The sequence below is a fragment of the Rhineura floridana genome, chromosome 4 (assembly GCF_030035675.1).
Source record: "Rhineura floridana isolate rRhiFlo1 chromosome 4, rRhiFlo1.hap2, whole genome shotgun sequence".
Lineage (NCBI taxonomy): Eukaryota > Metazoa > Chordata > Lepidosauria > Squamata > Rhineuridae > Rhineura > Rhineura floridana.
Window position 1 is genome coordinate 121658051 of NC_084483.1, and position 12500 is coordinate 121670550.

The window sequence follows — 12500 nt, forward strand, 5'->3', positions numbered from 1 at the left end:
ATGCCCAGTTCTTTCAGTCTCTCCTCACAGGGCTTTGTTTCCAGTCCCCTGATCATCCTTGTTGCCCTCCTCTGAACCTGTTCCACTTTGTCTGCATCCTTCTTGAAGTGTGGAGACCAGAACTGGACACACTACTCAAGATGAGGCTTAACCAGTGCTGAACAGAGGGGAACTAATACTTCATGTGATTTGGAAAATATACTTCTGTTAATGCAGCCTAAAATAGCATTTCCCTTTTTTACAGCCACATCACACTGTTGGCTCATATTCAGCTTGTGATCAACAACAATTCCAAGATCCTTCTCACATGTCGTATTGCTGAGCCAAGTATCCCCCATCTTATAACTGTGCATTTGGTTTCTTTTCCCTAGGTGTAGAACTTTGCATTTATCCCTGTTAAATTTCATTCTGTTGTTTTCAGCCCAATGCTCCAGCCTATCAAGGTCCCTTTGAATTTTGTTTCTGTCTTCCACAGTATTAGCTGTGCTTTTCAAAAGTTACATTCTCGTCTTCTCCTTGATTGGGTGGTCAGTAGTAGACTCCAAGCACCACATTCCTTTTATTACTTGCCCCATTAATTTTAATCCAGATACTCTCGGTGGAGCTACCAAGCTCATCTTCCTGTATTTCTGTGCAGGGATGGATATTTTTAACATATAGCACAACTCCACCTCCCTTTTTGTTCCTTCTGTTCTTTTTGAACAAGTTATATCCTTCAGTTGCTGTATTCCAGTCATGGGAGTCATCCCACCAAGTTTCAGTTATACCTATCAAGTTGTAATTACCCTCCTGTATTAAGAATTCAAGTTCATCCTGCTTGTTTCCCATGCTCTGTGCATTGGTATACAAACATCGAAGACCATGTGATTTGTGGCTTGGCTTCCTTACTACATTTTTCTGAGGACTGTTACTGGACCTTATGAGAGCTGATCTCTCTGTTCCCATTACTGTGCACAAGCCTTCATCAGTCGTTACCACCAAGTTTATGTCTCCCTCCCCCTTAGGATTCAGTTTAAAGCCCTCCTGATGAACTTTTGCTGTGGTCAAACACATTCTTCCCAGTCCTTCTGAGATGCAACCCATCACTTGCCAGCAGTCCATCTTCCAGGAAGCATAGCCCATGGTCCCAGAATCCAAATGTCTCACGTCGGCACCACCTTCATAGCCACTCATTCACATGGAGTATTTTTCTTTCCCTTTCTACTCCTCTTCTAAGTACTGGAAGGATGGATGGAAAAACTATCTGGGCCCCAAAGTCCTTGAGTTTCCTTCCCAGAGCTTCAAAGTCTGATGTAATTTCTTCATGGCTCCGTTTGGCAGTATCATTTGTTCTCACATGGATGAGGAGAAAGGGATACCTGTTGGTGGGCTTGATGAGTGATGGCAACCCTTCTGTCATATCTCTAATCTGTCCCCCTGCATACCTGGTGAGTCCACGGATCTTCTCAGCATATTTGGGTTTCAATCCCACACAGTAGGGAATCTCTTACTACTAGTACTCTTCTCTTCTTCTTGTGGGGTGTGGTTTCATTGCCCCTGCTTGATTGAGCTTCAGCCTCTTGCTCGTTGTTGCATGGGGTCCCCTGTAATTCTTCCCACCACAGGCTGTCCTCCAGTCTCATCCTCAAGTGGTTGAAAGTGGTTCCATAGTTCCACTGGTGAAGGGTGTCTTCTAGCTCTTCTGCTCCTAACTGTCGCCCTTTCCCACGGAGTTTCCTCCACTTCATTGTTCCTCTCCAAAGCGGTCTCCTCTTCTGCTACCACATCCTGTTGTTCCCACGTTCTGTCTAAGAACTCTTATAATCCTCAATGCGGCCACCCAACATTCCAGGCCTCTCACTTTTTCTTCCAACAGTACCACGATCTTGCCCTTGTTGCACATTGCATTATCTAGTTACTTCACATGCATTATCTCAGGAGTTGCCAACAAAGTGCTGATGGATATCAGTGTGTCCACCTGTACCTCCTATGGTGCCCATGAAAAGTCTCAGTAAATATCCCTCAAAAATCCACAATGGACCAGAGACTGTTTGCTCTTCCTGTCATTCCTGTTTGCATTGGCTTGGCCTCTGCTAGACTGAACAGCCACCCTAAACATGCCTTCATTTCACTGGATGTCAGGATCGGACATCCACCTTCCCTTACATTCTTAACAGATGAGAGGTATAAAAAGCTTCTTTCTGTGAATGCAACAGCGGCTGATGTAGGTGTCTTTTTCCAATTCTTGAGATGAATACTCTCTCTTAGTGGTCCCATCTCTTTTGGATATGGCAGCCATTTTGTAATGCCATGCCCTCACAACAGCCAACTTGTGTTATGCCACACTCTACTGCAAATGTGTCCACTGGCCCCGAAAGGTCGTCGACTCCTGCATTATCTTGTTGCAGTCCTTACAGCAATCTTGGAAGGTAAGTCAGTATTATTATCCTTCGTAATGCAGATGGGTGGGTGGGGGTGAGGCAAGGAACTGACACTGAGAAAGAATGGCTTGCCTAAGACCACCTGGCACCTAGTGAGTCCACAACAGAGCCAAATGTTTTTCTGGGGGCTTCCTGATTCATAGCCCAGTCTTTTAACGTTCCAAGCTACACAGTACTCATGTGCACTTATGGAGCTTTATAAATAATAAATCATAATAACAAGAACAGTCTTTGTGCTTGCATCAGGTCCAATAAAAGGGAAAGCATTGCAAAAAGGGCAAGCAGGGTGATGACTACAAAAAAACCCTGTTCTTACAATTTTTTCAAGTATCTGGTGGAGAGGATTACCACCAAGTTTGCAAGAGAAATGCATCTGAGGATGAAATCCTATGCATTGGACTTAGCGGGACTTATTTCTGAGTAATCATAAGGCATGTAGCTTTTCAACTGACTTGCTTTAGTTCTTCAGGAATTTTGTCAGGCAGTTGTTCACATCATAGAATCATAGAATAGTCTGTTCTCTTTGTTTTTATTGTTTGTACCTTTTTTGCTTTAATGCTTTTAATTTTTTTAAAATATTTCCAGTCACTTTGAACTCTGAAAAAGCACCATAAAAACAAACATATGAACAGGCAGCTCATCCTAGATGCACAGTGAATTGCATGGAGATGAAATCATACAGGATCAGCTTATTTGAAATCTGTATCATGTCCTATTGAAAGGCAGAATAAATAAACAACAAGTATAGACTCTGAATAATGGCCTTGACAGAAGCGGCAACCTACACATCACATCCTCATGCAGTTTTTTTCTTTACAAAATAGCAGCTTGTGGAGTGCAGGGTGTGTGGATGTGGAGCAGGGAAGCAGTCTAACATACAATAGGATGCTAACTGGCTACATAGAATTCATTAATACTATTAATTATTATTTGAGTCACCCATACACAATAGCAGTGGAGCCTCAATGCAGCTGTCCTGACATATGGGAAACTGTTTGCTATGTGGAACAGTGCTGTTGACATGGAAAATCTCCATGGCAATGTCAGCAGCCCTCAGGAAAGTGTAGCGCTGGTATAGAGAATTTCTAAGCACACTGGTGTTATGCAATCATGCTAATACATATAATGTGTATCTTACATACTTTACAGAAATCATGTGGAAATTCCTATGTTGTCTGCTAGCAACCACAGCACAGGTGTGACAAGAAGCAGTCTTTCAATTAGAATTTACACAGTATATAGGATTTTACTTTCGGTTGGATATTTGATCTACCAAGCTGCTCTTTAGTGTACTTTTGTTACAGCATCCTCATTGTGTTTCAGTTTATTTTTGTCTCATACTGTCCCAGTACTAATTTCTATCCTTTTTTTATGCAAATGTGCCCCCTTCTCCTAGGAACTGCAGAACTGGTATTTTCATTTTTGTAAAAGAAATGCTGAATTTGCACAATTTCATCCAAAAAATCTCTCCCCAATAAATGTAATGTTAGATTTACTTTTTGCTAGTTTTAATGTTTACGTGTGAAATGTTATTGTAAGGTGTATAGGTGTACTATGGATCAAAATACAGGATAAAATATAATAAATAATTCCTGGTGGGGGTGGGTCTTGCAATCTAAAGAGAAATGAGGAAAATAGCTTGGCAGGAAAGACAGAAGCGGGGGGGGCGAAAGAGGGTCAGTAGAAAATAAGAGAGAAATCTTTCACAGACTTCTCAACAGAACTAATCAGACTTAGGCTGCAATCCTAATCCCATTTACCTGGGAATAAACCCCATTAAGACTTACTTCTGGTTTGGATTGTGATGTTCAATATAAATTACTTCACTGAAGCTATTTATTCAGTTGAGGTGTGTAATGAAACCACTTGTTGGGAAAGGTTATTAAATGTGTTACGGGTTTGAAGGAGTTAACGGAATGCTTGGGAGTATGAGTGATGTATAACTGCCAGGTGGGAGGGTGTGTGTGAGTGACAGTGCTAAGGGAGGTTTCAATAAAAGGCAATTGGTTTTGACAGTAAGGAGTTTTTTGTTGTTGGGATTTGGAGGGGAAGGAGGGAGGTTGTGTTGTAGGAGTGAGCTGGGTGGAAAAGGGTGGATTACATATTAGTTAGAGGGGCAGGACAGGTACGGAAGATAGGGACTATACATCAATATGCTATTCAACATCTTGTATTTATACAGCCACAAGAGCGGCTGTATGTATACTAAAGCCAACATGGAGTTTTTGCATTCCATAATGTTATATTGAAAACACCCCCATGCCATTCTGGTGCTTCCCATAAGCTCATTTCAAAACAAAACCTTACAAAATGTATAGTCCTGAACTCAGAAACGCTTGCTTAACAATCCTGTGCATTTTCATGGCGATACACAAAACACTCAGAGAGAATCCAGAGTTCAAAATGTAAAACAAGAGAAAAAAATCCAGGCCCATGTTGGCCTGTCAGTGATCTCATAATTTGTTGAAATTAATTAAAAATCAGTCATGTTCACATAATAACTGTAAACTTATTACTGACCTTGCCCCATACTCTGACCTTCATCTGTAGTTTAAAAGTCTAAAAAATGCCTGGCTTTTAATTAATTTAAGAAATTTAACATTGAACTCTATTATAGTGTTGGACATGCTCAGTAAGAACCGTCAGTGTTCTAAAAGCCAGATTCACAGCTGCTTGGCTTGGGTAATCAGGTGGCCACACCCATTTCCTTTGCTTGTGTTTCTGTGAATAAGTGAAGTATAGCAAGACTTTGCCAAATTTACACTAAAAACACTCCAAAAACAATTGTGGAATAATGGCACTGACTACTGTATTCTGCAGAATAGTCTCCAATGGACACGAGGAATGTCTCAGTTTGCACAAGATAAAACAGTGAGAGGTGAAATATATTCTAGAAAATGTCTAGGTGTGCTCATTGTTTTTAATTGACCATGCCCACCTTTCCTTAAGTAGAGTGGTTTAAGCATAGCAGGCTGAACACATGCATCTTGGGCAGGCCAAGTTTGTTTTTTCCAACAGCTAGAGTCATTGCTTAAGCAGCAACAGATTGTAATCAGTCTGATTTTACATCAAACTGCAGTTTCAGATTCAATTGTTAATGCACCCAAAATAGAAATAGAACATAACCTCCAGTTTGAAACACAAAAGGCTGTCTTCACCATCATATGACATTGACCAAGAAAAAGGCTTTGAAATTAATAAAAATAAATTTGACTCAGATTTCTAGGATTAATAATGAAAAAACTATAATTTTCTAGGTCAGATTCTCCTGTAACACAGGAAAGAAGCAGAGTAAGAACACCAACAAACATACAAAAATGTCATTCTCCATCTTTGCCACCACTCACCATATGCTCAGAGGCACATTACCAAATTCTTCCAAGCTACACAGGAAGTGGATTGGACCATGAAAGACCAACCCAAATTGTGTTTGCATTTTTACAAATTTGTAAGGCAGTACAATATCTCATAGAGGAGGTCAGGTCTCCTGCTCCCCTGGTGCATTCATTGTACGTTCTTAAACCACAAGTTTTTTTTGCCTATTAGTGAATTTTAATAAAGTTATATTGTTCATTTAAATTCCTGCATGTCTGCCTGGTCATGTATGCTACCATATCAGGGTCCTATTCAGTTCCTGTACATCCTATTGTGCTAACAGGGCACACCAGTGGTCACCTTTTGGGTGGGACAAAAGGTGGAAGGGCCAAAGCTTGTGGTGCAGACAGCATATCTGACCCAGGCTGAAGCAAGCATCCCGCTGAGTGGGGATTTCCTGAACCACACATGTGGGTGTGAGGGGGGATAATCCCTGGTGAAGGGCGGGTTCGCCAGAAGGTGAAACTAGAAAATGCAAAGTGGGCATTTGTTACAAGGTACAAACCATATGCCCTGGAATGTCACAGATTTTTCATCATAGCCCATAGGAGTCCTTTTGAGATGGGAATGGTTTGTGGTTTACAACCATTAAGATACCCTGAAAGGTAACCCTTCTATTTATTAGCGAAGACTAGATGGGGGCCTGTTAGGAATTGTGGGGAAGGGGAGAGTAAAAAAATTGGAATTCCCTTATGATGCAAAACATTTAGCTCAGGGGTCAAGTGAGTAGCTTCCTGCTCACCTAGACCTGAGCCTCAGAAACCTAGTGGCTTAGTACAATTGCCCTGGGGCACTACCTGCTGAGAACTAGGGCTAAGTGAACTGGAAGATGTGCATCGAGTCCTAAATCTGAGCAACACAGGATGAAAAAGAGTATCTTTTTAAACTTCTCTTTAAGCCTGCACTATAGGGAAGAATTGTGAGGAGGGAAGTGGGGTCATGGAATTTGCAACTTTTGGTACATATTCCCTAACCTTTCAATACCCATTCCAGGATATTTTTAGTTGTTAGGGGCTATGCTTCCTTTGCAGCTGGTGAAAGGGGAATTAATTCGGATTGAAGGCAGCACTTTTCTCTGATCCTGTTAAATCCCCTCCCCCAGGCAGGCAGCAACACCACTACCTGGCATCATTGGGTATCTATCTACCAGGACACTGGCAATGCCCACTGCTGCTTACATCTGCACTGAGCCTTCCCTCCTGGCTCCTCTCCTGGGCTTACCAAGTGGCAGCAGCTGGGAAACTGGGACTCCACTGGTTTAAATTACCCACAGTGATGATATGTCTATTGTGGCTAATAACAGAGTCAGGGGTCTTGCAGCCACCCAGTATAGACTGTGGTGCAGCTGCTGCAGGCACAGGTGAGGCGTCCACAGACTGATGTAGGAAGGGCCAGAACGCACTTTGTTTATAGCATCCTGATTAGGACCAAGATATGCACACTTCATGGCATGCATCCCCCAATTTCCCACTCAAACTCTCCTATACACCCCAAAAAGGGAGAGGAAAATCTCCTGCATCCACACTGTACTGCTCAGGTTCAGGATTAGAGAATCAGATCCCTACTGGGCTGTCAGCTCTGTCGTTTTATTTGCACCATCTTGCTGGAGTGTTGACGTCTAGGGTTAAAGCTCTCATTCAGCCCCAAGGAGTTCAGTAGTCTTGCACTATTCTATTGGTGGTGGTGGTGGTCAGGAATACCAATGATGTCTCTCTCCTCCATAAAGACAGCAGCCAGCAATTCTTCTCGGATACCCACCTAACTTGTTAGCATATATGAGGAAAGCTGCAGCCTATATAAGTTCAAGCTCGAATAATCTTTATTATATATTTTAATATCTCAATGAATAATAATAATAGCAATAATAATAGCAATAATAATGTATCATTAAGACTAAAGTAATGACAACAGAAGATTTATGTAACTTTCAAGTTGACCATGAGGACATTGAACTTGTCAAGGATTATCAATACCTCGGCACAGTCATTATCCAAAATGGAGACAATAGTCAAGAAATCAGAAGAAGGCTAGGACTGGGGAGGGCAGCTGTGAGAGAACTAGAAAAGGTCCTCAAATGCAAAGATGTATCACTGAACACTGAACACCAAAGTCAGGATCATTCAGACCATGGTATCCCAATCTCTATGTATGGATGTGAAAGTTGGACAGTGAAAAAGGCGGATAAGAGAAAAATCAACTCATTTGAAATGTAATGCTGGAGGAGAGCTTTGCGGATACCATAGACTGTGAAAAAGGCAAATAATTGGGTGTTAGAACAATTAAACCAGAACTGTCACTAGAAGCTAAAATGATGAAACTGAGGTTATCATACATGACATGATTCACTAGAAAAGACAATAATGCTGGGGAAAACAGCAGGTGATCCAGTGGACATAGTGTACTTAGACTTTCAAAAAGCGTTTGACAAGGTACCTCACCAAAGGCTTCTGAGGAAGCTTAGCAGTCATGGAATAAGAGGAGAGGTCCTCTTGTGGATAAGGAATTGGTTAAGAAGCAGAAAGCAGAGAGTAGGAATAAATGGACTGTTCTCCCAATGGAGGGCTGTAGAAAGTGGAGTCCCTCAAGGATCGGTATTGGGACCTGTACTTTTCAACTTGTTCATTAATGACCTAGAATTAGGAGTGAGCAGTGAAGTGGCCAAGTTTGCTGACGACACTAAATTGTTCAGGGTTGTTAAAACAAAAAGGGATTGCGAAGAGCTCCAAAAAGACCTCTCCAAACTGAGTGAATGGGCGGAAAAATGGCAAATGCAATTCAATATAAACAAGTGTAAAATTATGCATATTGGAGCAAAAAATCTGAATTTCACATATACGCTCATGGGGTCTGAACTGGCGGTGACCGACCAGGAGAGAGACCTCGGGGTTGTAGTGGACAGCACGATGAAAATGTCGACCCAGTGTGCGGCAGCTGTGAAAAAGGCAAATTCCATGCTAGCGATAATTAGGAAAGGTATTGAAAATAAAACAGCCGATATCATAATGCCGTTGTATAAATCTATGGTGCGGCCGCATTTGGAATACTGTGTACAGTTCTGGTCGCCTCATCTCAAAAAGGATATTATAGAGTTGGAAAAGGTTCAGAAGAGGGCAACCAGAATGATCAAGGGGATGGAGCGACTCCCTTATGAGGAAAGGTTGCAGCATTTGGGGCTTTTTAGTTTAGAGAAAAGGCGGGTCAGAGGAGACATTATAGAAGTGTATAAAATTATGCATGGCATTGAGAAAGTGGATAGAGAAAAGTTCTTCTCCCTCTCTCATAATACTAGAACTCGTGGACATTCAAAGAAGCTGAATGTTGGAAGATTCAGGACAGACAAAAGGAAGTACTTCTTTACTCAGCGCATAGTTAAACTATGGAATTTGCTCCCACAAGATGCAGTAATGGCCACCAGCTTGGACGGCTTTAAAAGAAGATTAGACAAATTCATGGAGGACAGGGCTATCAATGGCTACTAGCCGTGATGGCTGTGCTGTGCCACCCTAGTCAGAGGCAGCATGCTTCTGAAGACCAGTTGCCGGAAGCCTCAGGAGGGGAGAGTGTTCTTGCACTGGGGTCCTGCTTGCGGGCTTCCCCCAGGCACCTGGTTGGCCACTGTGAGAACAGGATGCTGGACTAGATGGGCCACTGGCCTGATCCAGCAGGCTCTTCTTATGTTCTTATGGGAGTAGAAAAAGAGGAAGGCCAAACAAGATATGGATTGATTCCATAAAGGAAGCCACAGACCTGAACTTACAAGATCTGAACAGGGTGGTTCATGACAGATGCTGTTGGAGGTCGCTGATTCATAGGGTCGCCATAAGTCGTAATCGACTTGAAGGCACATAACAACAACAATGTATCATTGTAATATGTATATTCCAAATTAATTTAAAAAAACATTCCCTCCTACTGCTCTTCTATTCCACCTCCCTTTCTTTAAACTACTGCTCAGCTCTCTCCGCTTCTGTTCCTCCTCAGAATTCGTCGCCGTAAAGATTATTTACAGTACAAGAAAGCAGTAGAAGCCGGAGAAGGGGGAAACTCTGACGGTGCTCTGATATTTGTAGTCCTGTTCCTTTTCTTCAACGGCTAATCTCACTTCCCCTTATTGAAGATGCGTTTGGAAAAATATCTACGGTCTGTAAACGAAGAAGAAAGTCATTGGACTACATTTCCCAGAAGACCGCGCGAGAATGAGCGGGGTGGGGGAATGCGAACAAAGGGGAAGCGGAACCTTGCGTCTTCTTCTCAGAGGTAGGCTAACGTTGGAGGGGAAAGGGATCACCTCTTTTGCGTACCGCGGTTGGGAGCTAAGATAGGGGTGGAGAAAGGAGGGGGAAGAGAAGAAGAGCAGTAGCGTAAGGCGGTCGTTCCCGTTGCTGCCGGTTGGAGTTGGCAGGAAGAGATATTGCCACCGGCCGCTGAAGACAGCCGGTTGGAGACTGTTCGCGCCCTGGGAAACCTGCACGACCTCCGCTCTCGCTGCTGTTGCGTGGTTTGGGGATAGAGGAGGACGAGGCAGAGAGAGCGTGGGGCTCACCCGAAGAGATGGAATAAAACAAACAAAGGCTGGCCGCTTTGTCTGGCGAAGGGATTGAAAGAGAGACACACGCATACTGGGCGGGCGGGCGCTCTTTCCTCCCTGGCCGCGAGGGAGCTCAGTTAGGCGGACACTCACAGGCAGAGTTACTGCCGCCTTCCAGAGCTAGGCAATGAAACTGAAAGGCAAATCCCGAGGAGGAGGAAGGGGCTGCAGAAGAGGAGGAGGCGGCGGCGGCAGCAGCTGCGGCTGGTAGTCGGTCTGCCGCCGGTCGCTGTGAACCTGACCTCCCCTGGTGGAGCTTCTCCATGTATGGTTTGAGAGAAGAAATCTCGCCCCTTCTTCCTCCAGCCTGTGTAATAAGAAGTGACTTCTGCCGTCCCTTCAGCAAAAGAAGTGACCGAAGAACGGAGAGACCGAAGAACAGGGTTCGTGTGAGGGCGACTATTTTATAACCGCGCCTACACCCACCCACCCGTTCCTCCCAGCCTCGCGCGTTTCTGCCTCCATCGCCTTCATCTGGTTTTGAACGGGGGCGCGTTAATATTGGGAGGCGAGAGAAAGAGGAAGGAGCTGCTGTCGCTGTGAGTTGTTTTCGGGTGAGATTGTCATTGTGTTTCCGATTGTTTCTCTCCCACATCATCCCTTCGTGATGAAGAGGGAAAAAAGCTGCTGCTGCTACTTCTTGGGCTGGTTACTGGGGATAAACCTAGATAAAGTGGGAGGGGAAAAGTCAAGAGCCTCTACTCTCTTCCTCGACGTGATCAATCGAAGGTAACGCTGGGGTTGGGGCAGGGTGTGGTGCAGCTTTGGGTCCGACAATAGTTTGAAGGAAACGGGTGGGTGGGATGCCAGCCCGATACCTTCTGGGATGGGTGTCCTCAGCATCTGACTAATTTATGTCTCGAAGCTAGAATGTGTTTCGGAGAGAATCTTCTTTATTTCCTTATCTAAAGGCCTGAAAGGCTTCACAAGAGCAACAGAAGAGAAAGCAGCAGAAGGGATTTATAATATAAAGTGGCTTCCTTGCATCTCTTTCCCCTGCAATCAATTTTTTTTCCGGAAACAAGGGAAGTAAGGGTAAACAAGATACTTGCTTGCAAATAAAAATGAAGACTGGCTCTAAAAATGCCATATATTATTTTTTCCTGGAGATGGATATCGACCATATTTCTTCCAAGCTTAGAAACTTTCGTTTCTAAAATAGGAACTAACTGTGTTGTCATTCAGAGACAAGAGTCAACAGTGAACTGCAGAATCTAAGAGAAAATCAGATGTTATTGATGGCTGGGTTTGGATTCATGTATTTGGAAGAATTAATAGGAATTTTAATTTTTGTAAAACAATTTGCGTAAAGGATCTTAACTAAATGTGAAAGGAAGTTACAAAGTGCTAGTTGACCAAAACATTCTTAAAGATGTGGATATGATCTAAAAACTGAGCAGTTTGCTAAACAAAAGGCACAATGCTTCAAAATCCCTTTAAAGTGTTATGTTTATTTGGCAGTTGATTTATATATTCACTTTTTCTAGTTACTGTTTTGTTGTATGATTATGTGCTTCTGAAGGACTATTTTGAACTGTTTTTATTTCATTGTGAAGAAGGGAAAGACTGCTTTTGACTTTTGGAATGACAGCTTTTGGCTCTCACATGTTAACTGGAGTTTGTATAATGCCTTGATAAACTGATAAATACTAATAGTGGCTTCTGGGAAACATCTGACCCGAGTTGTTTTTGTGGGTTACTCCCCTCCATATTCAACCTTGATGACTCCTGGAGGTGGTGGAGGAGGTCCCATGAAAGACTGTGAATACAGTCAGATCAGCACTCACAGCTCCTCTTCTCCCATGGAGTCTCCTCATAAGAAAAAGAAAGCAGCTTCCAAGAGAAAATGGGAGGTTTTCCCTGGAAGAAACAAATTCTTTTGCAATGGAAGGATCATGATGGCTCGCCAGTCTGGAGTCTTCTACCTGACTCTTGTTCTTATCTTGGTTACCAGTGGACTGTTCTTCGCATTTGAGTAAGTGGCATTAAAATTTTCCTTTCTTTACCTCTTTGCATAATGATACAGCTTTTCGAAAGAGATTTCTGTTGTCATTCTACTATATTATTATCACAGATTGTTGGAGGCCTTGAGACTAAATACTCTATTTTCCACTTAA

The 12500-nt window shown here is 43.0% G+C and overlaps 1 protein-coding gene across 13 annotated transcripts in view; it reads left to right on the forward strand.

Moving 5' to 3' along the window:
• Nucleotides 1-9897: 9897 nt before the first annotated feature.
• The window catches only part of ZDHHC14 (zinc finger DHHC-type palmitoyltransferase 14), a 126214-nt gene continuing 123611 nt past the window's right edge, over nucleotides 9898-12500 (forward strand). For 7 of the 13 annotated variants that reach the window (XM_061624243.1, XM_061624241.1, XM_061624238.1 and 4 more), the window contains exons 1-2: nucleotides 10060-10937; nucleotides 11295-12358. In XM_061624243.1, the coding sequence (XP_061480227.1) occupies nucleotides 12105-12358 (254 nt within the window). In that variant the 5' untranslated portion in view covers nucleotides 10060-10937; nucleotides 11295-12104. The other 6 variants (XM_061624230.1, XM_061624232.1, XM_061624236.1 and 3 more) reach the window with 6 other exon arrangements.